Source organism: Brachypodium distachyon, chromosome 3 (assembly GCF_000005505.3).
Source record: "Brachypodium distachyon strain Bd21 chromosome 3, Brachypodium_distachyon_v3.0, whole genome shotgun sequence".
NCBI lineage: Eukaryota > Viridiplantae > Streptophyta > Magnoliopsida > Poales > Poaceae > Brachypodium > Brachypodium distachyon.
In genome coordinates this window covers 33,791,180-33,814,638 of record NC_016133.3, presented here as the reverse complement: position 1 = coordinate 33,814,638, position 23,459 = coordinate 33,791,180, and the positions used below count along the sequence as shown (strand labels likewise).

General features: G+C 46.1%; 4 protein-coding genes across 4 annotated transcripts; all 4 read right to left on the bottom strand.

Annotated features, from left to right (window-relative positions):
• Positions 1–689: 689 nt before the first annotated feature.
• LOC100842469 (probable glutathione S-transferase GSTU6) lies at positions 690–1,693 on the bottom strand. Its single transcript, XM_003574186.4, has 2 exons — positions 1,260–1,693; positions 690–1,173 (listed from the first exon to the last, which is right to left on the bottom strand). Exons 1-2 carry the CDS (start codon positions 1,581–1,583, stop codon positions 811–813), a joined length of 687 nt encoding a protein of 228 aa, XP_003574234.1. The 5' UTR covers positions 1,584–1,693; the 3' UTR covers positions 690–810.
• Positions 1,694–5,053: 3,360 nt separating this feature from the next.
• Positions 5,054–6,185, bottom strand: LOC100825619 (probable glutathione S-transferase GSTU6). Its single transcript, XM_003571949.4, has 2 exons — positions 5,683–6,185; positions 5,054–5,596 (listed from the first exon to the last, which is right to left on the bottom strand). Exons 1-2 carry the CDS (start codon positions 6,004–6,006, stop codon positions 5,198–5,200), a joined length of 723 nt encoding a protein of 240 aa, XP_003571997.1. The 5' UTR covers positions 6,007–6,185; the 3' UTR covers positions 5,054–5,197.
• Positions 6,186–7,032: 847 nt separating this feature from the next.
• LOC100842777 lies at positions 7,033–11,369 on the bottom strand. Its single transcript, XM_003574187.4, has 2 exons — positions 10,535–11,369; positions 7,033–8,045 (listed from the first exon to the last, which is right to left on the bottom strand). Exons 1-2 carry the CDS (start codon positions 11,250–11,252, stop codon positions 7,213–7,215), a joined length of 1,551 nt encoding a protein of 516 aa, XP_003574235.2. The 5' UTR covers positions 11,253–11,369; the 3' UTR covers positions 7,033–7,212.
• Positions 11,370–13,037: 1,668 nt separating this feature from the next.
• Positions 13,038–19,372, bottom strand: LOC100843378. The gene is made up of 4 exons (XM_024461425.1): positions 18,579–19,372; positions 15,727–15,752; positions 13,756–14,085; positions 13,038–13,672 (listed from the first exon to the last, which is right to left on the bottom strand). Exons 1-4 carry the CDS (start codon positions 19,279–19,281, stop codon positions 13,298–13,300), a joined length of 1,434 nt encoding a protein of 477 aa, XP_024317193.1. The 5' UTR covers positions 19,282–19,372; the 3' UTR covers positions 13,038–13,297.
• Positions 19,373–23,459: the final 4,087 nt, after the last annotated feature.

The following is a 23,459-nucleotide window of genomic DNA, read 5'->3' as shown; positions in this document are numbered from 1 at the left end:
GATAGCACATTCAGTTCTTTGACATTGCAAAAATTTATTACTGATATGGGTTAATATAGCTTAGGATTCATGGCAAAACACATGCGGATCCCTTTTTCATATGTCAGATTTTTATTTCTTTTCGGTAGAAACCATCAAATACTTTGTGTCTGTTTGTTTCTCTCTTAAAACAACAGGTTCGAACCTTCGTAGAACATAAATCTTGATGTTCTATGTCAGTTTTCAAAAAAGTTTGAATACCCGTCAGGGAAGACATAAACATTTGGCATATAAACCTTCCCATGTGATTTTTAAAATACCAATATAATTTGAAAGCGCCTAGTCTTTTTATTGAAAGTGTTATTCGCCACCCGTTTAATTTCCTAAAAACCACTCTCCCAGAAAGGAAAAAGGTGGAAAAAAAGCCCAAGAGAGCAGCACTTTTCCAAAATAAAAAAAAAACGGAAAACGAAAAAAGAGGAAAAGGCTGAACCTGCTTGTGGTCGTTGGGCTCTAGCAGAAGGCCCATCGCACGGAAAAGGCCGAGCATGAGCATGGGGACCAGGCTGATTGCTTGATGGAAACGGAAAAGAAAAATAAAATGGGGAAACGACGCGCTCGTTCCGCTAGGCCCAGACAGTTTTGTGCGGAACTGCCTCGGCCTAGCGGAACGAGCGCGGGAGGAACAAGCGCGGGACCACGCGGGAACCTGGTCTGAAATCGTCCGCCGGTACGGGATCTGGCGGACCTGATTACATAACGACGTGTATCCTGTTTGAGTTTGAGATACGCAGTAGATACAATTCGGACTGATCTGAACTCCGAAGCCAGTCAATTGGCAGCCGCCGCCTGTCGCTTCTTGGCATACTCCACCACAACGTCCGCATCCGGCACGGCCTCCTTCGCCACCTCGGTCTCCCCGAACCGCTCCGCCCACGCGGCCAGCAGCGGCGTCTTGCCGGTGTCCAGGAACGCGACGCCGGCCATCTTGCCCATCGCCTCGAGCCAGAACAGGTGGCACCCCACCACGAGGTCGAGGAAGCCGACCGAGTCGCCCGCGAAGAAGGCCTTCCCGTTCGAGCTCTGGATGAACGCCCCTTCTAATTGTTCGACCGCCGCCAACGTCTCGCCGACCTGCTCCGCCCTGTCCACCTCCGTCACCGCTCCGAAAATGCCGAGGTATGCAGCGAACAGCTGAAACAAAGGCACGCCACAACATTGGCCCCCGCTGTAGTCCAGAAGCATGGAACAGAGGTTGAGGAAGATGGAGATATACGGACCTTGTCGTCGGCGTAGGCGGCCCAGAAGCGAGCGGTGGCGCGCTGGTAGGGGTCCGCGGGGAGGATGTTGAGGGCCTTGCCGCTCCAGACCTCGTCGATGTACTGCACGATGGCGAGCGACTCGAGGATGGGCTTGCCGCCATGGATGAGTACGGGCACCTTCTTGTACACCGGGTTGGAGGTGACGAGGAGGTCGCTCTTGTTGACGAGGTCCTGCTCGAGGTACTCGTAGGGGAGTCCTTTCATGTGGAGCGCCATGCGGATGCGGACAGCGAACGGGCTCACCGCCGTGCCGAGAAGCTTCAGGTCTGCTTCACTTGCCATTGTTCTCTGCTTCTTCCCGCTCTCTGTTCCTATGCAGTTTTTGAAAGGTACTCCGTAACTCCTATGCAGTTGCTTCTGGCCTTCTGGGTGTGCGTGCTCTGCTCTTGTGTGATTATAAGTAACTTGGCGTTCCGGTGTTTATATAGTGCGTATTACGTGCATCACCGGTGACGCAGCTCTACGGTACAATTGAACTTGGTCTCCTGATCTCTCGTGCACTTTTTGTTGGAAGCCAGTTTGGCTCGCTCGAGTCCAACTCCATTTAGTCCAAACAAATTTAATTGTCCTTAAAAACAAATTTAACTAGGCATGGCTTGTCAATTAGCAGCAGCCGGCGTGGAAAATATACTGATTTGCTCTGCAGACAGAGTTTACTCCACGGCATCGGCAGCGGGCCAGCGGCTGCATAACAGGGTCTTATCAGTCGTCACCGGACAGAACCAACCCAACAGTAAAAGCATTATTGGAAGAGCACCTTACTGGGTGTAATTATTTCTAATTTCTCTTTCTAAATAGCCCGCTCTAACTTTAAATGTTTTTCTACTTATTTGCACTTCTGACTCGATTCAACACAAACGGCACGATAAACCCATTTAGGGGAGCCCTTTTCCCACCGGCGCTCAAGTAGACGTCCCTTTTGTTGATGACTTCATATAACTTAGGGTTTTGAAAAATCTTGGCACTTCTCAGCACGTCAGATCAACCATAGTGCCATTGAGTCGAGCGCCAAACATGCCGACTCCTCGTTTTCATATGCACCAACTAGATGCCCAACAAAAGCCAGGCGACGCGGGAGGCGAACCCTAAATCGCCACCGCCAGCCCCTTCTCCCTCCCTTCTCTCCCCTCGCCGCCGCATGAGATGGTCACCGGGCTTCGGCCGGGGCTGCCGGTGAAGGTGGCGGCGGGGCTTCCCTGCTGGTCATCGGGTGGCTGCGTCTGAGCGCCGGATTGGAGGCTGTCCGGCGGCGCTTGCCTTCCCTTCCTCTGGCAGCCGGTCTCCTGGGCTCGGCCCTCCGGGCGTGACGGCGGCTGCGGCCTGCTTGACGCCCCGCCGGATCTGCAGCAGGGGCTGTGGATCTGGGTCCTGGCGGGAGGCGGTTCTCCGGCTGCTCCGCTCGTCTCCTCTTTGCTACGTGGGCACCATCTCTTGGGATTCGAGTGGAGTGTCCGTTGCCCGGGTTGGGTCCCCGTCTTGCCGGCCGGATTTTGCGGTTCAGATCCGGTCGGTTTGGCCGTGGGAATGGGCGGATGGCTGCATCGAAGGCTCTTGGGGGTCGCTGGCCAGCTGTCATCTATGTACTGCCTCGTGCCCTTCTTCTCTGCTTGCTTCCTTGCGGCTCCTTCGAGTTTTCGATTGGCGAACATAAAGTTGCGGCTTTTGGGGTGGAGGCTGCAGATGCGGGTGAAAACCTTGCCTGATATGTCAGTGCAGACGACGGTGGCGGCGCCTTGACGTCGCATCCTTCCTGAAGGCGTCGTTGTGTTGTCTGCCGTTCTCTCCGGGTGAAAACCTAGACCCTCTTGGGTCGGACGATGTCGACGTTCCTCATCATTTTCTTGTTGAAGGCGCCGTTTTGGAGAGTTTAGTCCTTCTTCTGCTGCGGAGTGCCTTGTCGTGCCACCATTCTTGGTCGGCTCGCCCCGTCGCCGGTGTGGGTTGCCTTGGTGGGTGGGGTGTCGCTTTCTTACCCCACCATCTCGTGCTGTTCTTCCGTCAATGGTCTGACTTTGACCAGCGCTTGGTTGTGGGTTCTACCTCTGGCTCTCTTTGTTGTCGCTGACCTTGTTCGACGTCCGCCAGGGCACATTTAGACGGTGTGTATCTTGGTCTCGGCGACCTCTCTCGAACCTAGGGTGGTTTCGATGCCGGTGTCTTGCCGCAGGGTCTACCGGTAGTTTCTTCCGTTGGCCGACTTCGTTTTTGTTCGGGCACAGTTGGAGTCGTGAGAGGTGGGTGGATGGAGCTCCGGTGAAAACCGTGCTTTGCCTTTGACAATGCTGGCGTCGTCGACGTCCTTGTACGTCGTTTTCTTCTTGGGGACATCGCCATTGTAGCTTCTTCTCCTTTGGACTTGTGGTTTCGTGCTTGGTTGTCGGTCGGTGGCCTTCATGGCGGCAGTTGCGCATGTTGGGCTCCATTGGAGCTTCATTCTTTTTCTGCCGGTGTGGGGAGTTTCTTGTTGCTCCCCTTGCTCAACAGAACCTGTGCTTCATTCGAGAGGATCAAGTAGTTAGCTTTACTTGTTCTTTTTCTTCTTTCTCTTTTGTGTTCTGTTGGCCGATTTATGGGCTTGTAATCTGAAACTGGTAATCCCAGTATCTCCTTGTATGACTTGTGGCCGTTTGGGGCTTTATTAATTTAAAGCCGGGCTCTTAGAGCCTTTTGTCTAAAAAAACCCAACAAAAGCCTCACTATAAGCGCCGTCACGGACAGTGCTCATGTTCCTTCTCTAGGCCCATCGAACAGGAGTTCATTTCCCGTGTGATGCCAAACCGATCCACACTTATACCCCTTCTCGCACGCTATATGTGCAATCACGTCGTCTCACAAAAGAAAATTACACAACCTCACATATTTCATGATAAATCTAATAATCTTATTTTTGACGATCGGATACAAGTTGGTTTTTTTTCTTTATAGATGATTAGACTAGAATTTTGTCTGATACAGATAATACAGTTATCTCAATTATGTATGGACCCTGAATAGAATGTTCCGAAAGAGGGCCACTCATTGTCTTCCCTCCACTTTTTTTTTGTCACAAGTGGTATCAAGGGTCCGTTCTATGTGGTTCTCCAAACCAAACAAATCTTTAATAATTGATACTCATTCCTTCCGGAAATAAGTGACGTGGATTTGTATAGGACGTCACTTATTTTGGGATGGAGGGAGTAGATAAGAAAGAGGGGAAAGTAGTGAAAGTTTAGGAACGACGATGACAAAAACAAACAACTAAAGGATCGAGTCTAAATGAAAAACTTAAGATAGTCCCTTCATTCTTAATGTAAGAAGTTATAATTTTTTCCTATGTCAAACCTTTTAAACTTTGTTATAGACAAACCAATCAACTTGTACGACTCTAAATTAGTTGTGTCAAATTCATCATGATACATATTGTCATGGTATACTTATTTGATATTCTAACTATTGTCACATTTTTTTTATAAACTTGATTAAATTTTAACAAGTTCAATTTAGAACTTATTACATTTAGGAACGGAGAGAGTATTTTATTTTCATGTTGATCAAGATGTTCTATTTTCATGTTGATCACTCTGAGCGTTGAATATTTATGTCACAGAATGTGAATAGTTGTTGGCATATTTCTGTACACACTTTCAGGCTCTCTAGTTTCGTCGATTTAAAAATAACAATTTTTTAATCAGTTTGGAAATGGCACGACTAAACTGCATAAATTGTGAAATCACACGAGAAACACAAGCACAGTTCAAATAAGCATTGCGAACTAAACGAATGGTTAAAATGATTCCATTTCCACGGGTTTTCCTCTTTATTACGGAGTAAGTACATAGCAATATGCATCCCGTTCGAGTCCTCGAGATAGATTCGTTGATACAACTCGATCGGGCTGATCTGAACTCCGAAGCCAGTCAATTGGCAGTAGCCGCCGCCGCAGCAGCAGCAGCAGCAGCGGCACGAGAAGCCCGTCGCTTCTTGGCATACTCCACAACGACGTCCAGCTCCGGCACGGCCTGCTTTGCCGGCTCGGTCTCCCCGAAACGCTTCGCCCAGGCTGCCAGCAGCGGCGTCTTGCCGGTGTCGACGAACTCCACGCCGGACATCTTTCCCATCGTCTCGAGCCAGAACAGGTGGCACCCCACCGCGAGGTCGAGGAACCCGACGGAGTTGCCAGCGAAGAAGGGCTTCCCGTTCGAGCTCTGCGCGAACGCCGCTTCTAATTGTTCGACCGCTGCCAATGTCTCGACGACCTTCGCCGCCCTGCCCTCCTCCGTCACCGCTCGGTTAATACCGACGTAAGCGTCATACAGCTGAAACAAAGGCACGCCTCAGAATTGGTCCCCGCCGTAGTCCACAAGCACGGAACAGAGGTTCTGGAAGATGGAGATATACGGACCTTGTCGTCGGCGTAGGCGGCCCAGAAGCGAGCGGTGGCGCGCTGGTAAGGGTCCGCGGGGAGGATGGTGGCGGCCTTGCCGCTCCAGGCCTCGTCGATGTACTGCACGATGGCGAGCGACTCGAGGACGGGCTTGCCGCCGTGGATGAGCACGGGCACCTTCTTGTGCACCGGGTTGGAGCTAACGAGGAGGTCGCTCTTGTCGAAGAGGTCCTGCTGGAGGTACTCGTAGGGGAGTCCTTTCATGTGGAGCGCCATGCGGACGCGGACCACGAACGGACTCTCCGCCGTGCCGAGCAGCATCAGCTCTGATGCACTCGCCATTGTTCTCTTCTTCAGCTCTCTGGGCGTTGCTTCTGGGTGGCGTTCAGTGTTTGTATAGTGCGGACACCTGTGTGTCTATGTGCCATGTGCGTCCCCGGTGACGCAGCTCTCCGGGTCTGTCGGGCACTTTTTGTTGGAACGGAGAAGAACAAAGCTTGTTTTAATGCCGGGAGGCCAAATTGGATCGCTGGAGTCCAAACTCCAATTTTTTTAAATTAAACCCAATTTAATTAGGGTCCGTTGATACGATTCCGTGGCCGGTCGCCAAAATGTTGATGCACCAACGACAAGATTTGGGAGTGGCGAGTGGCGACTGCCGACCCACAGGACGCTCAGGATACTCAGCGAAAAACATTATCCATGTTTAATGTTTTTATTACTGTGTAGATAGAAGATCTGCTATCATCGTCATTAAAGTAATCAACCTCATTAATCAAGTGAATAACAGCTGGGATGAAGACATTGCCAGTACGTTGTTCAATCAGGTTGATTTTCAGCGCATTCTTCAGATCCCACTGAGCTATAATAACTGCAACGATTTTGTGTCGGAGAGCTCTCCATGGAAATGGTTCCTGCCAAAGCTGTTTTGGCCAACAGGCACATACCTACGAATGGCCAATGTATGATCTGTACACAGGGTGCCAACAATACGGGGCATATTACGGTTCGGTTGACCAAGTTTTTGACCATAAATTACTTTATAAATATGTAACTAATATGATCAAAATCATAACCATAAGCAAATATTCTTGAGCAGAAATATAATGGATATGATCTATGTCATATAATTATATGTTAATAGAGTAATTTATGGTCAAAGCATTGGTCAAACGAAAGCTAACGCGCCCCTTGTTTTTGGACGGAGTTTGAATTATATTATGCACATGCTGTTTAAGTGTCTGACTGATCTCTAGCAGTCCCTGGGTCTGTATCCAGTCATCTCGGCTGCAATCCACACCGAGCAATCGGGCTCAGCAGTTCTGTTCAAGATTGATGCTGAAATTGAAGAGGAGACTGAACCAGAGATTCAAGCCGAAATAGAAGAATAGCTGAACTAGAGTCAAACTGAAATGGCTCCACGCTGTCCAAGGTACATAGGTCGACAGGGAATTCGACGAGGAAAAACAAGAAGAAAATGCAGCAGCGATACTCGCACCGAGTAGTTTATTCGCCTGGAAGTTATTCGTTTCACATTTTCCCCATTTTCTACTGGTGCTGCTCCAGCTCGACCGGCGGCAGCAACGGGAGCCCGAGGCGCGCCCGCCTCATGAGGCTGTACTCCACCAGCCTCTCCACGCCCGGTATGACCTCGCTCACGCCGTCGAGCGCGCGGAACCGCTCCGCCCATGCCGCCAGCAGCGGCGTCTTCGCGGCGTCGACCACCTTCACGCCGCACATGGCCTCGGACGAGTCCAGCCACCCGAGGAAGCCTCCAAGCACGATGTCGACGAGCCCCACGCCGTCCCCGCCGAAGAAGGCCTCGCCCTTGGAGCACTCCACGAACGCCAGCTCGAGCGTCTCCATGGCGGCGACGGCCCGAAGTGCAGCCTCCGCCCTCTCCTCCCGGGTCCGGCCGGCGTACACCGGCCCCCACGCGGCGAGCAGCACGTCGTCGACGTAGGCGGCCCAGAAGCGGGCGGCGGCGCGCGCGTGTTTGTCGGAGTCGGGGAGGAACCGTGGGGTGGTGTCTGGGAAGGCCTCGTCGAGGTACTGCACGATGATCTGCGACTCCGGGATGGGGTTCCCGTTGTGGATGAGCACGGGGATTTTTTTCTTGACGGGGTTGGAGGCGAGGAGGAGGTCGCTCTTGCCGTCGAAGAGGCCGACCTCCTCGATGTACTCGTACGGGAGGCGCTTCAGGTTGAGCGCGATGCGGGCGCGCATCGCGAACGGGCTCGACCAGTAGCCCAGCAGCGTCAGCTCCGGCTTGTTGCCTTCGGCTCCGTCGTTGGTGCCGGTTTCATCCGCCATTGCCCAATCAATTGCCGTGCTCTGCTTGTGCCGACTAGTACTATTTTCTTCTTCTTTTCGACAGCTATGCCGTCAGCCGTGTTACTCCGGAGTAGTAGGACTGCAGCGGTGCAAAGTGATAAATACTACTAGTACTGTTGTAGAGTGGTTCATGTGTCGTGATCATGGTCTACAGTAACACTAGTACTATATGTGCATTGGTCAATACTCTTATGTCACGCGTGATGTCGAGTCACAGTCATACGTGAGGCGTGACGTCCTGTCTCCTGTTACCTTGTGTGCGTATTGACTGTCGTTGCCGGTATCAATGAACGGTCGGTCGTCACTTTTTTTTTTAACGCAAGATACCTCTTTATATTAGCTAGAAATAAAGGTTACATCCTCGGTAAAGAGAGGTACAAAAATGCTAGTAGGGAGGAATTAAACCAGGATCTAATAGGTTGATGCTTCGCCATCTGGGCAAGCTCATGAGCAACTGCGTTCGTTTTGCGATAGCAATGGGATATGTCGAATTGGATCAGGTCTTCCAGCATGCTGAAGCAATCTTCGTAGATGGCAGCAGTCAGGGCCTGAACCACCTCAGACAAAGTGACGGCCGGTCGTCACTTTGTACCAACTGACAACTGAGATAGCGAAAGAAGCTTTGCGCCAATTGAGAAAGTTGTTTTTCTTCAACTCAGTTGACACAAAGCTCATTCTGCCCTGTATGTGAGGAAGTCGAAATACTTTGACGACCTCTGGTACACTTTATCCGATTAAAAGTACAAAAGTGGATCAAACAAAGATGCGAGTTGATGGTCGTGAATTCAGCCTACGAAGAGTACTTCGTAGCTCGTTAGATGATCGTCACTTGATTGCATCCCATTTCAATGTAGTACATTTACGTATCACGATCTTTTAGTTGGTTTGATATTTATTTTTGGGATAATTATTTCTTAAGTAAATATTTTGAGAATTCTTATTTAGCATAAAATTTGAAAACACGGTCACATGAATATTTAAAATTACTTTAGTTCCGTAGCAACGCATGTGCATTTAGCTAGTGATTAATAATAACTAAGTATACTCAACAGTGTTTATTTATTTATTTTTCATCTCCTGGCCACCGCCAAACTCACTCTTCCAAGTGATAAGTCGGTTGCGTGTTTGCACCTCTCTTTTTTTATTTAAACAGGTATCAACTTCACATTTCATATATCCTCCGTTAACCAATTTTTCTCCTTTTTATATATATAGTGTTTTTTCGCGATTGAATGATTCAAATTTTCTTTTAAATGAAAACCTCTAGAGTGGAGTAAAGAGGAACCCAAAGTTATGTCCATGAGGACTTGGACCAGGTTCTAAAGTTATAAATGGATCTAGTCCTCCAAAACAAGTGGCAAACTTAAAATTTGTGTCGACGAGAACTTGAACCGAAGTTGTACATCTGGTCCCCCAAACGAAGGGAATTAGGCACACATTCTCGAAAGATTCATTATATAACTATATCGTTGGATGTAAATTTATCAGCCTACCGAGAAGTTACGTGCTTCTTTGGATTGCGGGATTAGAAAAACGTAGAAACATGAAACATACAAGATTAATACATAGAATTTGTATAGTGGTGTCTTTTGGATGGCGCATAGAAAATGAACATGTGTATTTTAAAGAAACTAAGGGAGAAAGCGTAGAGGGATGTAGAGAAAAGATGCATTTGAACTTCTCAAAGAAGAAAAGAATGAGGGTTGTGCTCATGTTAGTATTCCTATAAAATTGAGGCCAAAGTAAGGCATTCCATAAGATTTTGCTACTTCCAAACCCATGCTACAAGGAGCTCTTTTAAGGGAGGAAATCCTAAAAATTATAATTCTCCAAAGTCATTTTGGAGAAGCCCTACATGATTGCAACATATTCCATCTCTTGATCACCATATAGCATTTTGTGTGTCTCGCTGCCGATTTGTTGATCCATATGATTTGTTCAGGAATATCTATTGTATAAGTAAAAAGGAAGAACAAAAGGCCAATACCTTTATCCATGTAGGGTAAATATCTCCACCCTTAATCATTATGGGTCCAGATCATAACCGCTCAGATCTAATTATAACCGCTCGGATCTAAAGATAGAAAAAATAAAAAATAATACTCCAACCTTTTCACAAATGTTCACTTATTTGGTTTCTCAAGATGATACGAAACCACAATCACTAGCAAAAACCTTTTGAAGATGAATTTATAGATGTATTTTTCATGTATGAAAAACACGTATTAATTTTGTAATTTTTTGATCAAATACTTGTCTTAACAAAACCAAATATATCGTTCTTTGCGAAAAAGTGAAAGTATTTGGTAAAGTAGACTTATATATAATCGTGACACCTTAGGAAGAAAAAACAACAAAACGTTGAAATTGCACTGAAACTCACTGACAAAGATAGCGTTGAAACTGTAGGCACGTAGTATACTTAGTTTAGGCTCAGCAATGGAGGGAAGACTTTAATAAAAAGCAATACGATGACTGTCCAAATTTTCCATCTCCTGCTGGGCGGCAACGTCGCCTGTGACCGGATTAAACATTCAACCACTAGTTGCTAACTTGCTCGGCGGCTCGGCGGCGGAAGCTCGCGCCAGTATCATCTTGGCGTACTCGACCAGGCTGTCGACGTCCTGCATAACCTCCCGGGCAGCGTCGAGCTCGCCGAACCGCTCCATCAACGCTGCAAGCAGCGGCGCCTTCTCGGCGTCGAAAAGCACGTGGCCGGAGAGCTGCTCGGCGCCGCGCACCCACGAAGACACTGCCCCCAACAACACGTCAACCAGCCCGATGCTGTCGCCGCCAAAGAAGGGCTTCCCTTTGGAGCACTCCCTCAGGCCGCCCTCCAGCGTGTCCACCGCGGCCACCGTCTGCTTCATCCACTCGGCCCGCTCCTCGTCCGTCTTGACCCGGAACGCCATCCTCCACGGCGCCAGAAGCTTGTCTTCCACGTAGGCGGCCCAGAAGCGGGCCACGGCCCGCTCGTAGGGGTCGGCGGGGAGGAGGGACGGGCCCGTGCCGGCGAAGGCCTCATCGATGTACTGCAGGATGGTCAACGACTCGCAGATGGGCTTGCCGTTGTGGATGAGCACGGGCACCGTCTTGTGCACCGGATTGGAAGCAAGGAAGAGCTCGCTCTTGTTGCCGAGGTCTTCCTCGACGTACTCGTAGGTGAGGCCTTTGAGGTGGAGCGCCAACTTCACTCTCGTCACGTACGGGCTCGCCCACATGCCCAGCAGCTTCAGCTCGCCTCCTCCGGCCATTTCCTACTGTGGATGTGTGCGTCAACCGTCAAGGTTCCGTGCGATTGGGATTTGGGGGTGGTTTACTGTTGTATGGCGACTCATGTGGACTGTATATAGCCGGCAATCAATTAATTAATGCGTGCGTCATCCGTGATGTTTGGTGCCGATGATTTTTCTTCAGATCAGATGCACGTGCAGTTCTTAGCAGTGTTTTCCTTGGCACGAATTAGCTCCAGCAGGAACGTTCAACGGATTCTTTGGACTTTGGTGGACTTATCTACGGGTGCGGCATTGAAACACTCGGTATAAGTCTGGCTTGGAGACGGAGCAACGGACCGATTTTGCGTCGTATCAGATGCACGTGCAGCTTTTACAGTGTTTTCTTGGGCACGAATTAGCTCGACAGAGAAATTTTCTTCTACATTGCTCGATGGGAACGTTCAGTGGATTCTGCCGAACGTCACGGGCCAAACCTTCCGGTATCCTCCAGCTGGCTACATCCACCGTGTTGTCCGTGTCCACTTATACTGAAAAAACAATGATTAATAAGAAAGAACAATGATTAATAAGAAAAAGTGAGATGAGAAAGAGCAAATGTGTGGCTAGGAAGGTGGGGTAGATATTGAGGGGTCCACACGTTAAACGTCACGGTACCACCCCACTATCTACACACCCGGTGCTGTCCACACACATGCACCCTTGTCCATTGTATCCTAACACTTCTGTTAAATACACCTGTAATAAATTAAATAAGAGAGAGAAGGAGAAAAAGTAAACATGTGGATATGAAGGGGGTGTAGATAGTGGGGGTGTACAGCCTCCCCTTTAATGGATTCTTCTACGAACGTGGCATTGAACCCCTCGGCATAAGGGTATCCCCACTCTCTCCCGCATATTGCATCCGGCTCATGGCAATATGGAGAGGCGCAGGCGCAAAAAATTTGTTTGGGGTGGAGCCGTTGGCACCCAGCCGCACCCCCCAAACATTGGTCCCCCAAATTTGGTTTGTCTCACCGACAGTGGTGGCCCGTGCTACTTTTTAACTTCAGCCGGCGCCCCCGCTAGCTCCCCTGTGAGTAGGGAGTGGTCTGAGGGCGCCGGCTAAATTTCTGAGCCGCACCGGCTACTTTTTGGATTTAGGGGGTGGACAGGGTCGGTTTTTCAACGCCGGCACACCCATTTCGCGTTTGGGGGGCCTTTAGCGGGGCTGGCTGGAGCAGAGAAGCCCTATCGCATGCCCAGTAGCTAAATATAGGGAATTTGGCCCAAAATCATCCTCCAGCAGAAGCCCCATCTGGTTCCTCATCTCTAGCCGTCCCCCAAATCGGCCTCGGGGTTCCCCATATGGAGTAGAGCCATCGGGGATCCCTATCCCCCAACTGTTGAGGTGAATCTTCTCTCCCGCCGAACATTACACGCTACTGTAAAAGTCTGTCTTGGAGAAGGAGCAACGGGCGGTTTGAACATTACACGCTACTGTAAAAGTCAGCCATAACCATACATGTAGTCACTGCTAAACTCGTTCATACGTACTCCCTCCGTTCCTAAATACTGGTCGCTGTTTTAGTACTCTCTCCGTTCCAAAACACAATTCATATAGATTTGTGCACTTGGACCAAGGTAGCTCTCGTTTGCAGTGCCTGACCACTCATATTGGATCAATAGTAAATGGACGTGAGTAGTTATTGGCCGGGTGCGGGTTTCAAGAGAAAAATGAGGTGTATTGTGGAACAAATGAGAAAAATCTATATGAGTTGTGTTTTGAATGGAGTGAGTACAAACTTGCACTAAAACAACGACACGTATTTAGGAACGGAGAGAGTACACTGCTATTCTTATTTTACGGGCCGAATTCATAGGTTTTGTTTTCCTTGTATCAAAATGATCTCTTGTTTCAAGCATTTGCATATTCGGGTTGGTAGAAACATTATAACTTTATTTGAAAGGGCAAAGCAAGTGAAGATGAAAATCAGCAACATTGCATGCATAAATCTGCAGAGGGCACCAAAATGCCCACATCTTTGGTTTCGATCTTCGGCACGGGTCACCAGGTTCTGCCATGCCTAGTTATCTTCCGCGGCCGCCGCCTGCGCTTGCCTCATCTTGGCGAACTCAACTAGCTTGTCGCAGTCCGGCAGGACCGCCTTGGCCGCGTCCAGCGCGCCGAAACTCTCAACCCATGCCGCCAGCAGAGGGCTCTTTGCTTCGTCAAAGAGCCGCATGCCGTACAAAGCGGCGCCCGCGTGCACCCAAGCGACCAGGGCACCCAGCGTCACGTCCAAGTAGCCTACGCTGTCGCCACCAAAGAAGGGCTTTCCCTTGGCGCACGCCTTGAATGCCGCCTCCATGGTCTCCACCGCCGCGAACGTCTGCTTCAAACCCTCCGCTTTCTCCTCTTCCGTCTTGCCCCTCGCTGCCTGCAGCCACGATGCCAGGAGCTGCAAGCAAAATACAGTACCCAACCAATTAATTTCTGGTGCAAGTAACAGGACATGTCACGACTGTGTGATTAAGGTGATACCTTGTCGTCGATGTAGGCGGCCCAGAAGCGAGCGACTGCGCGGTCGTGGGGGTCGGCAGGGAGCAGAGAAGGGACTCCGGTCCCGCAAAACACCTCGTCGATGTACTGCACGATGATCTGCGACTCGCAGATGCACTTGTCTCCGTGGATGAGCACGGGAACCTTCTTGTGCACCGGGTTGGACGCGAGGAGGAGTTCGCTCTTGTGGGTGAAATCCTCCTCGACGTCCAGGAAGCTCAGCCCCTTGAAGCTGAGCGCGAGCTTCACTCGCAAGACGAACGGGCTCGCCCAGGTACCAATGAGCTTCAGCTCGTCTCCTGCTCCGGCCATCTAGCTTGTACCAGCAATACTGTGTATTTTGTGGTGGGGCTTGGAGGAATAGTTTTTTTTTTCGGTTGTGGTGCTGTGCTCTTCTTTTCATCATAGGATCGAGCAAGAGGAACTACACTTTATATGGAATTCGGAAGATTTCGACCGAGGCAGCACTGCATGGATCAGCCGTGACGATAACCTTGTTGATAAGATTGGTTACTTTCCAATGTCTTCCCCATTAGTTTTTGGGCTGTGTAAACAATACTACTCCCATCGAAGCAACCAATCTTTCCAGTATTAAATCCTGTAATCTGTGCTGTGGAGTGGATGCCAAGGCCGGTCGTTGGTGGCATTGCTCCCGCCGAAGCATCTTTTTTCTTCCTTCCGACAAGGTGTGTACGTAATCAAGTTTAGCACACTGCCTACGAGGCCATGAACAAATAAAAATGTCTATTTGACATGGCACACCAAGTACGAGCTACCTGCTACATGTCTTGACTGTCATGGGGCACAAATACAAGACCGATAAATTTATCCAGGGTCGCCCAAGAAATGAATTGCCGGCCAAAAGAGTGCAGAAATGACGTGCCCATGTTGTCAGCTAAGATTTACATACTGTTTATTTTTATCTGAGATAGGCTAATTGACAAGTACTCCTATTCCGCAACAAATGATCTTTCTTTTAATTTTCTCATACGAGGCTCAGTTCTGACTGTCACTTGCGTTACCGGTTTAGGGTGTGCTTGTTTGGGCTTCTACTTTGGTTTCAGCTTCAGCTTTTGATGCTTCTAACTCTTTAAAAAACACTTCTTCCGTTTACACATGACGCTGAGAAGCACGTCCGGAGGTGCTTCCTGCAGCGGCCGAAAGATACAAATCGTTTCCTAATTCGTAATGGGCCTGAGTGATATTTATTTCTAGCCCATTAATCAAAACGTGTAATCCTCATTAAATATTGACCATTAAATATAAGATTCAAAGGTTAAAATAATTAGGATGATATGAATCAACGTGGAGTATATAAATAATAATTGTTTATGCACAATTTAGGTTTATAAATGCCAAATGGGATAGTTTGTTCTAAATCTCAGAACCCAAATTATTATTGTTATGTAATTAATTTTGGATATAGAAATACGCAATTAGGTAAGCTGTATATTTTCACTTCTGAAATTGAACGTAATGGTTTTTTTGTGTGTATTTTTGGTCTGAGATATGGTCATGCTACCTATTACTCTTAGAGTCTTAGTAGGTGGTCTGGCGTGTAGTTTTTTTTTAGAACAACGATCTGGCTTTATATTTCATAAAATAAATTACACTGGATCGATAAATTGAGATAAACATAAGAAAGGAAGATCTTCGATAAAATTAAAAGCTACATCATGATCTTTTGAAATGGACTCCATTAGATTCATCATTCGTGATATTTCTCCAGGTACTCTGTGATAAAATTGCAAGACATCAACCTTGCACAAAGTGTACCAACCTCATTGGTTTTGAGAAGCCACATGTATCGCATGTTTCAAACAGTGGGAACATAAGATTGTTGAACACACCATAGCCGGTGACACGCCCCTTGCATGGTAAGCCGTGAAACCGCTACATCGTCGATGAATCGACAAGGAAAAATACTACCTAAAGATTAGTCGCGATAAGCACTAACTCCATGGAGTAGGCCACGATGCCTATACCAGAACATAGAAGGAGTTAAGACACTAATCTTCTAGACGACGTCATCTCCAGTCTCCACCATTCAGATGCCGCCATGAAGAACACACAAAACGTAATAAGTAAAACAACAAAACTAGATGCCAGAGGTTGATTCTAGTTCCCCGCATTTCAAGGCCAGAGCCGGCAGTGTGTAGTAGTTGACTGAGTTGCTCGTAACTCGCAATTACTTCTTATCCCTTCAAAAAATTAGCAATTTGGGTTTCTAGATTGAATGGACTCTTGTACAGCTGGGGCCAAAATACGAAGTTGCAAGGGCGTCTTTAGGCCTCCCAGGAAGTTGTTCTATGCGTAGATGTCATGTACTGCCTCCGTTCCTAAATACAACTTCTTGAAATTTGAATAAGTTTATCGAGAGATATACTAACATTGATATATCAAATAATTCTACTACAAAAATATAAATATCATAACGGATTTGACCTAATTTAGAGTTATATATGTTGATAGATTCTTCTAAAAAATGATAAATTTAACTTAAAGCTATAACATATTATATTTCGGAACATAAGCAGTGACAATCAGAGACGTCAAACCAATAAACTGAAATCTCAACTCTGCAAAACTAAACTGTCACTCGACTGGAGAACACGCGCTCTCATATGACGATATAATTAATGGTCAAATAAATTTCGAAATGTGTCACAGACACTTTAAAACGGTGGAGAGAGTATTGTACTCCCTCCGTCCCAAATTAACGGATGTGGATTTGTATAAGAATCCACGTCGGTTAATTCAGGACGGAGGGAGTAGAAGGTTATCTCTGTGATGTGGGAGTGCCGGACGCCTATGCTCTGTTCTTTTTTCTTCTGAACATGCATCGATTCACTGTGTCCTATTGACCTTGGACCTAGTGTCTGGTTCTTCTACTCCATCCCCCCTATTCCTGTTCGCCAATTTGGTTATGTTAACTGAAGAACCAATAGAAATTAAGAATAGATGCTTGCCAAGCAAATGGCTTTTCAAGCTCCTCGATGAGGAAGGGATGCGGCAAGAGTTGCTATATAACAAGTACCTTCATGGTGACACTCTTTCCCAGACGTCTGGTAGACCTATTGATTCTCCATTTTGGAAAGGGCTCATGAAAGTTAAAGATGACATTGTTTAGCCACGGTATATTTATCCTAGGGGACGGTACTGGAATTCGTTTCTGGGAGGACACGGGGCTGGGCAATTCACCACTTGCTTACCAATACCCCTCGCTTTTTCGGATTGTGCAGCACAAAAATGTTTTTGTTGCTACAATTGTGTTGGTTTCTCTGAATATAAGTTTTAGAAGGAACCTCACGGACACAAATGGCATGTTGGCTGCATTTGGTTCACCGCTTGATGTTGGCGCAATTTTCTGGTGAGCCGGATACGTTTGTTTGGAGTCTTTCTTCCTCGGACATTTTTACTGTAAAGTCTATGTACCCGCACTTCACGGAAGACAAACGGTCTTTCGTCAGAAATATCTGTGGAATATTCCTTCAAAAGTGAAGATATTTATGTGGTTTCTCGACCGCAAAGTTGTTTAACTAAAGAGAATCTTGCTAAACAATATTCGGAGGGGAGTTTAAAATGTTGCTTTTGTGACTCTGGTGAAACTATACGACATCTCTTTCTCTCGTGTCCTTTAGCTCGCATTGTATGGCGCATCATTTATATTTCTTTTAATTTGCCTCCACCGACTTCGATTACTAATTTGTTTGACAATTGGCTTAATGGGTTAGATAAAAAACAAGACACATATTCGGATGGGAGTTTCGGCTTTCTGTTGGGCTATTTGGAATTGCATAAATAATGTTGTTTTTAATTGAACCAGAGTTCCACATTTTTTTTAGGTCGTCTTTAGAGCTACCCATAGGATTCGACTGTAGGTTTTCTTGCTTCCTACGCATTTGCGGGAGCTTTTGGATACTGGATGCAACCGACTGGAGATGGTCAATCGATATATTTTCAGCCGGGTTGGATGGCGGTTTATTAGATGCCTAGATGCATAATTCGTCTTGTTAGAGCTGCTCGGTTGGTTTATCTTTATATCCACTATCGCTGATCAATGAATTGTATTACTTTTGTTTACTTTTACTTTTGTTTACTTTGCAATAAAGATGGCCGTGCGCATCAGTTGATGCAGAGGCCGGAATAGTTTTCCCTCTTAAAAAACCCCTGAAGAACCAATATGATAATACGGGGATGAAGGAATCCGCAGTATGAACTACGTCTGAGAGCTGGGAGATTGAGAGAATGATAGAGTTTGAGATGGTTACAGGAGGTGGTCTTGGTCTAGCCTTAATTTTGTCGGACAATTTTGTAGAGAGAAGCGAGAGTGACAAACTAAGAGCACGTGTCAGTTTGTTGCTTCACAAGTACTCTGATCTTCCTAGAAATAGTGAATTACTCACCTAAGACAAAATGATTATTTTAAGGGGAAGATTATCTTTTTATCAGATTTGCTGTTTCTCGATTCCGTTGAGAAATAACTTTTCTCGACCAAGTTGGGCATGATGTCGAAAATGTGTAGGTGCACAATTTCCTATAGAGAAATGGATTGCATACCGCGGTAAAGAATGGTTAAATAGTAGTAAAACAGGTAAATTAAACTTGGCTAGAAAATTTCAATTATGACAACCCACCTTGAAATGGGCAGTCCCTTCACTTGACACTTCCTTAATGATGATTAATGCATCGAGCAGCTGACAAAATGACACGAAACAACAACACAGTACAGTACAAAACAATATCGCGATTAATGGGGGTCACATGTGAGTCGATCTCCTTGCCGGCTTAGTTTAGTTACTAGCTTTGTGAAGCTGCCGCGGCAGCGAGAGCTTCTGCCTGCCCCGTCTTGAACTCGACCATCCTCCCGATGTCCGGCATGACAGCCTTGACGGCGTCGAGCTCGTCGAAGCGCTCCATCCACGCGGACAAGAGCGGGGTCTTGGCAGGATCGAAGATCTTCATCCCAGACATCACCTCCGTAGCGTGCACCCACGAGACCAAGCTCCCCAACGAAATGTCGACGAGCCCGACGCCGTCGCCGCCGAAGAAAGGTTTCCCTTTGGAGCACTCCCTCAGGGCTCCCTCTAGGGTCTCCACGGCGGCGAGCATCTGGTTCTTCCCCTGGGACCTGACCTCCTCCGTCTCGCCCCTGAACGAGTGCACCCACGGCACCACGAGCTTGTCGTCGATGTAGGCGGCCCAGAAGCGAGCGGTGGCGCGCTCGTGGGGGTCGGAGGGGAGGAGAGACGGGCCCGTGCTGGCGAACGCCTCATCGATGTACTGCAAGATGACGATGGACTCGCACACCGGAGCACGGTTGTGGATGAGCACGGGCACCTTCTTGTGCACCGGGTTGGAGCTCAGGAGGAGCTCGCTCCTGTTGGAGAGGTCCTCCTCGACGTTCTCGTAGCTCAGGCCCTTGAGGGTGAGGGCAAGTTTCACCCTGGTCACGAATGGGCTTAGCCATAGGCCGAGCAGCCTCAGTTCGCATTCTCCGGTCGTCATCTCTGTTAGATTTGTGCGTGCGAGGATTGACAGGCCGAGCTTTGCACTATCGTGTCGTTTGCTAGGTACTCGGTGGATCAGAGTAAAGGGCACTGTATCTAAAGGTGCCAGCTGCGTTGGGACTTGGGAGTGGAGCAGAGGCATCGATGCGTCATCTGTGATGCCATGCGGCCATTTTAAAACATGTTTGACGGATAGGATTTTCTGTATACACCTTAAGATAACGAGTCATCTGGTGCATGTTTGTGATTTATTTGGAAAAGAGTCCCCAGCTTCTGGACATCGATCGGTGCATAATCTTTGGTGTGACTGAGATATGGTGATTATTTGAGAAAACTAGGATATATAGGATATAGTCATATACTCTTTTCGTCTCAAAATATAATGAGTATAATTTCTGTACGCTGTCAAATTTCCTAAAGTTTGCACGCCGGTCAAAAATCGCCGACCTGCCGGAGCCCTTCAAAATGAGGTTTAGGTTTCCGAGCACCTCCAGGGTCAGGGGCAGCCGGACAAAGCAAGAGTCAGAGCATTTCCAAGAATGACCAGCCAAATGACAAGCCACCCGTCTATTTGTCCACCGTCCGGACAATTTGGCAGGTGTCCATTTACATATCACCCAAAGTACAAAAGTCAAATGTCCACTTTTCAAATTGTCCACGTCTATTTCTCAATGAATGATTATCAAACAATATCAATGCAACAATAAATAGTAGAGTGTAAATTGATTAAAACGATATGGTCCAAACATCTCAAATCACATAGTACCAAAATAAACACTAATCATGCGGTGCAATCACAAGATCAAATGCATCATACACTCTTCGTGATACTCCTAGAAGTACCACGTTGAGCCCAACAATAAACAACAATGAGACGATACACTCAACATGCAGCCTCAGTTCGGGCATATACACAGCAATACACAGCAACTCATGCATAATGCTGATTTTCAATTTTGTAACAGGCATGGACATTTACCTAGTACGATTAGCAGCAGCAAGCAAGCCCACGGGATTGCAGCAGCAAGCAAGCTGCTATACAGGCTAGCAGCACGCTGGTGCTAATACATATTGTAACTATTATCCTAACCTCAAGTGTCCACAGCAATACACAACTATTATCCTAACCTCAAGTATTTATTTCTCCTTTTTCCTGGGCTCAAATTGATGATGTGGCGTCCTTTTGCTTGTCTGCGAACAAACGGACGGATGGCCGGCGTTTATCAACTCCCGTTGAATTGGTATTTTTGTCCGCGGACTAAAACGGACGGATAACTAGGATTTGCCCATTGCGTTTGGAGATGCCGTTAGAGAATTGCTTTAGACTTGATCCGCTGGATGTAAATTGTTGGGCTGAGCCAGCTCGGATGCACGGATACACGGAAGAGGTGAGACTCACAGGATACATTGCCTATATATTGTGTCAAACCAAAATTTACTATGAAAGTATATTGATAATGGATCTAATGATCTACATTTGTCATAGTAGATGTTGATATATTTTATTATAAAGTTGATCGAATTTTAAAACATTGACAGCAAACAAAAATTATACATCTATATTTTGAAACAGAGGAAGTTTTGGCCCTCTTCCGCTAGGTTAACCAGTCCACTGCATAGGTTATGCGTATATCTTAGGCGAAACCAAACACAACATTTTCTTCATTCTATTGCGTGCATCAAGCATCCAAGGAAGGTACCAAACAACAATCACATATACTGTATTTCAGCTAACTAGCATGGTGTCCCGCGCAATTGCGCGGGCGCGGGAAACATTCTTATTCGTATTTTGATTCACTGAGTTTATGTATCGATGTATTATTTTGAAAGCACCAAATAAATGATAGTGGTATGTCACTTGTATATGCCAGTATATAATTAAGAAATGAAAACTTGTGTCATGGAGCATGATTAGTAGCTACAAACACTTAATTAAAAAACATCACTACACAAATACACTCAAATAAAGTTTAGAGATTAGTCGCTATATAGACAGTTTTACTAAAAACGTACATCTAGAAAAGTAGATTTAACTAATCAAACTACGCCTACAAGTATGAAATTATATCGTGTTTTGAATATGACACATATTTTTGTTTATGTGGTTTTAGATCATAATCCACAATTTTAAGTTTATAATGCGAGCAGGTTGGTTGACCAATGTTTGTGTCAAACTAATAGATTGTTTGAGATGATATCTAGTTGTGCATCTAAAAAATGTACAGATCGATCAACTGCGAACTAAAGGTCCCTACCTGAGACGACTGATCATGTGTGATATATAACTCATATATGTACAAAATTTTAAAGTTCAAACTGAATTGGTCAATCTTTTGTAGTTTTTTCAAGAATAAATCCTCATGGGAGTTTCAATTTTTCCATCATTATTCTATCAATACTTTTGCTCAAACGCTTGCTAGTCCTTTTTCTGAACTCCTAGTGACATTTGATTAGTAAGTGTTTTTGTTTGATATGTAGACAGTCGCTCGTATAATTCTTTAAATATAATATTTTCATGATCCTACAAAACAAAGAAAGAAGTGGTAATCTCGTAACTGTTGGCGGAGCTAGCCTAAGGCATGGGCACTCCGGCTTAATTAAGCTTCACGATTTATGTCACATGAAGGCATTAGAGTCGTTACTTCCATATGGATGCGTCGCGGGAAAAACCCGGACACACGCCCGTTGTGCCCCCACTGTGGGTTCGCCCGTGGTTGTAACATTTTCATCATTAACGCAATATTTTCCGATCACGTGTTAAGATGTAGAGTTATAATTCTTTAAATGCATGTTAATAACTAATCTTTGTAAAAAAAAGATTACGACAAATTGAGGTGAGATTGTTATTTATTGTTGGATCGTACTGTGTTAGATGACAAATATTTCATGACGGCTTACGTGGACCTCAATTCGCATGAGATATACCCACCTAATTAAATCTTAGCGTTCAAATATGAGATCTGATGGTCTAAATAATTAGGATGATGCAGATCAGCAATGCTTCCCCTTGGTACTACTCATTGTGCTTTTAGTATATGTCATATGATCATGTTTTAGGATGCAAACTTATAATTTTTAAATGCCCGTTGATAACTGATTCGTGCAAAAATGCAGATGACGGATTGAGGCGAGATTACTACTTAATATTCACATGATCCATGAAAAAAAATGAAAATAAGCTTTGACGTCATAACATATTTATCGTCTAACGCAATATGTTGCATCATGTCACGTGTGTAACCATATAGATTACAACGAAGTGGGGTGAGATTATTACTTAGTGCTGCATCATACTGTGTTAGACGATAAATATCTTATAACGGCCTATGCGGGTCTCAAAACATTTTGATGTGTCGTCCCTAACCTGGATATATCCAGCTAGTTAAATCTTATCCATCAAATATGAGAGCTAACGTGTTTTAAATAATTCCGATGATGTGGAGTTGTGTTGTGTTTCATGTCGGTACCCCTCGTACTGCTTTTAGTCCTTGTTGAACGTGCGTGGAAAGCATATAGAGTGGTGAGTGGTGTTTATCGATCACTACTGAAGAACTTACATCAGGGTTAATTGATCTGTCGTTGAATGTGCGTGCAAAACGCATATAAAGGTAGGGAAGGTAAGATTTCGAATTCGGTTTTAGGGAAATTGTTTGGGATTCGTTTCCAGTGAGACCTCACATGTTAGTGTCGTCCATTCTGTACTAAGTCGGTACAATTTTTGTACTATGTGTGCAAGACTTTTTATGGATCGGAATGAGTAGTAGATTTGTAGCCTACCTCTATTTTTCCATATATATATAATAGCACGCAAACCATCATATTTATCTCTTGTAATGATGTACTTTCTCCGTTCCAAAATAAGTGACGTGTATTTGTATAAAATTCTATACAAATTCACGTCGTTTATTTTGAGACGGAGGGAATAGATTAGTACACTAAATTAATCAAGTCTAATATATTTGCATGTCATATTCAATACTCTTGAGCAATTGAAATTTGAAGGAATAAGTTATACGCATCCATACACTTTTCTGCAGCAGCAACATCAATTTTACCTATTGTGCCCACGGATCAATCCAGAGCTTTTCTCTTAGATCTTTTGCTTCTGGGAATTATTGGGTTGTTGTCATACATGGCGTGAGCAGGCCTTTTGCCACGGTCGGATAACTGCTGGCC

What these genes read in the sequence shown, in the direction of transcription:
- LOC100842469 (XM_003574186.4), bottom strand. Translation starts at nt 1,583, where the DNA reads ATGGCAAGTGAAGCAGACCTGAAGCTTCTCGGCACGGCGGTGAGCCCG. An exon ending in CCGCCTACGCCGACGACAAG is followed by an intron (nt 1,174 to 1,259) that starts GTCCGTATATCT and finishes CCTTTGTTTCAG; the next exon opens with CTGTTCGCTGCATACCTCGG.
- LOC100843378 (XM_024461425.1), bottom strand. Translation starts at nt 19,281, where the DNA reads ATGACGACCGGAGAATGCGAACTGAGGCTGCTCGGCCTATGGCTAAGC. An exon ending in TGCCGCGGCAGCTTCACAAA is followed by an intron (nt 15,753 to 18,578) that starts GCTAGTAACTAA and finishes GTTCTGGTATAG; the next exon opens with GCATCGTGGCCTACTCCATG. An exon ending in CCGCCTACATCGACGACAAG is followed by an intron (nt 13,673 to 13,755) that starts GTATCACCTTAA and finishes TTTTGCTTGCAG; the next exon opens with CTCCTGGCATCGTGGCTGCA.
- LOC100825619 (XM_003571949.4), bottom strand. Translation starts at nt 6,006, where the DNA reads ATGGCGAGTGCATCAGAGCTGATGCTGCTCGGCACGGCGGAGAGTCCG. An exon ending in CCGCCTACGCCGACGACAAG is followed by an intron (nt 5,597 to 5,682) that starts GTCCGTATATCT and finishes CCTTTGTTTCAG; the next exon opens with CTGTATGACGCTTACGTCGG.
- LOC100842777 (XM_003574187.4), bottom strand. Translation starts at nt 11,252, where the DNA reads ATGGCCGGAGGAGGCGAGCTGAAGCTGCTGGGCATGTGGGCGAGCCCG. An exon ending in CAAGTTAGCAACTAGTGGTT is followed by an intron (nt 8,046 to 10,534) that starts GAATGTTTAATC and finishes ACGGCTGACGGC; the next exon opens with ATAGCTGTCGAAAAGAAGAA.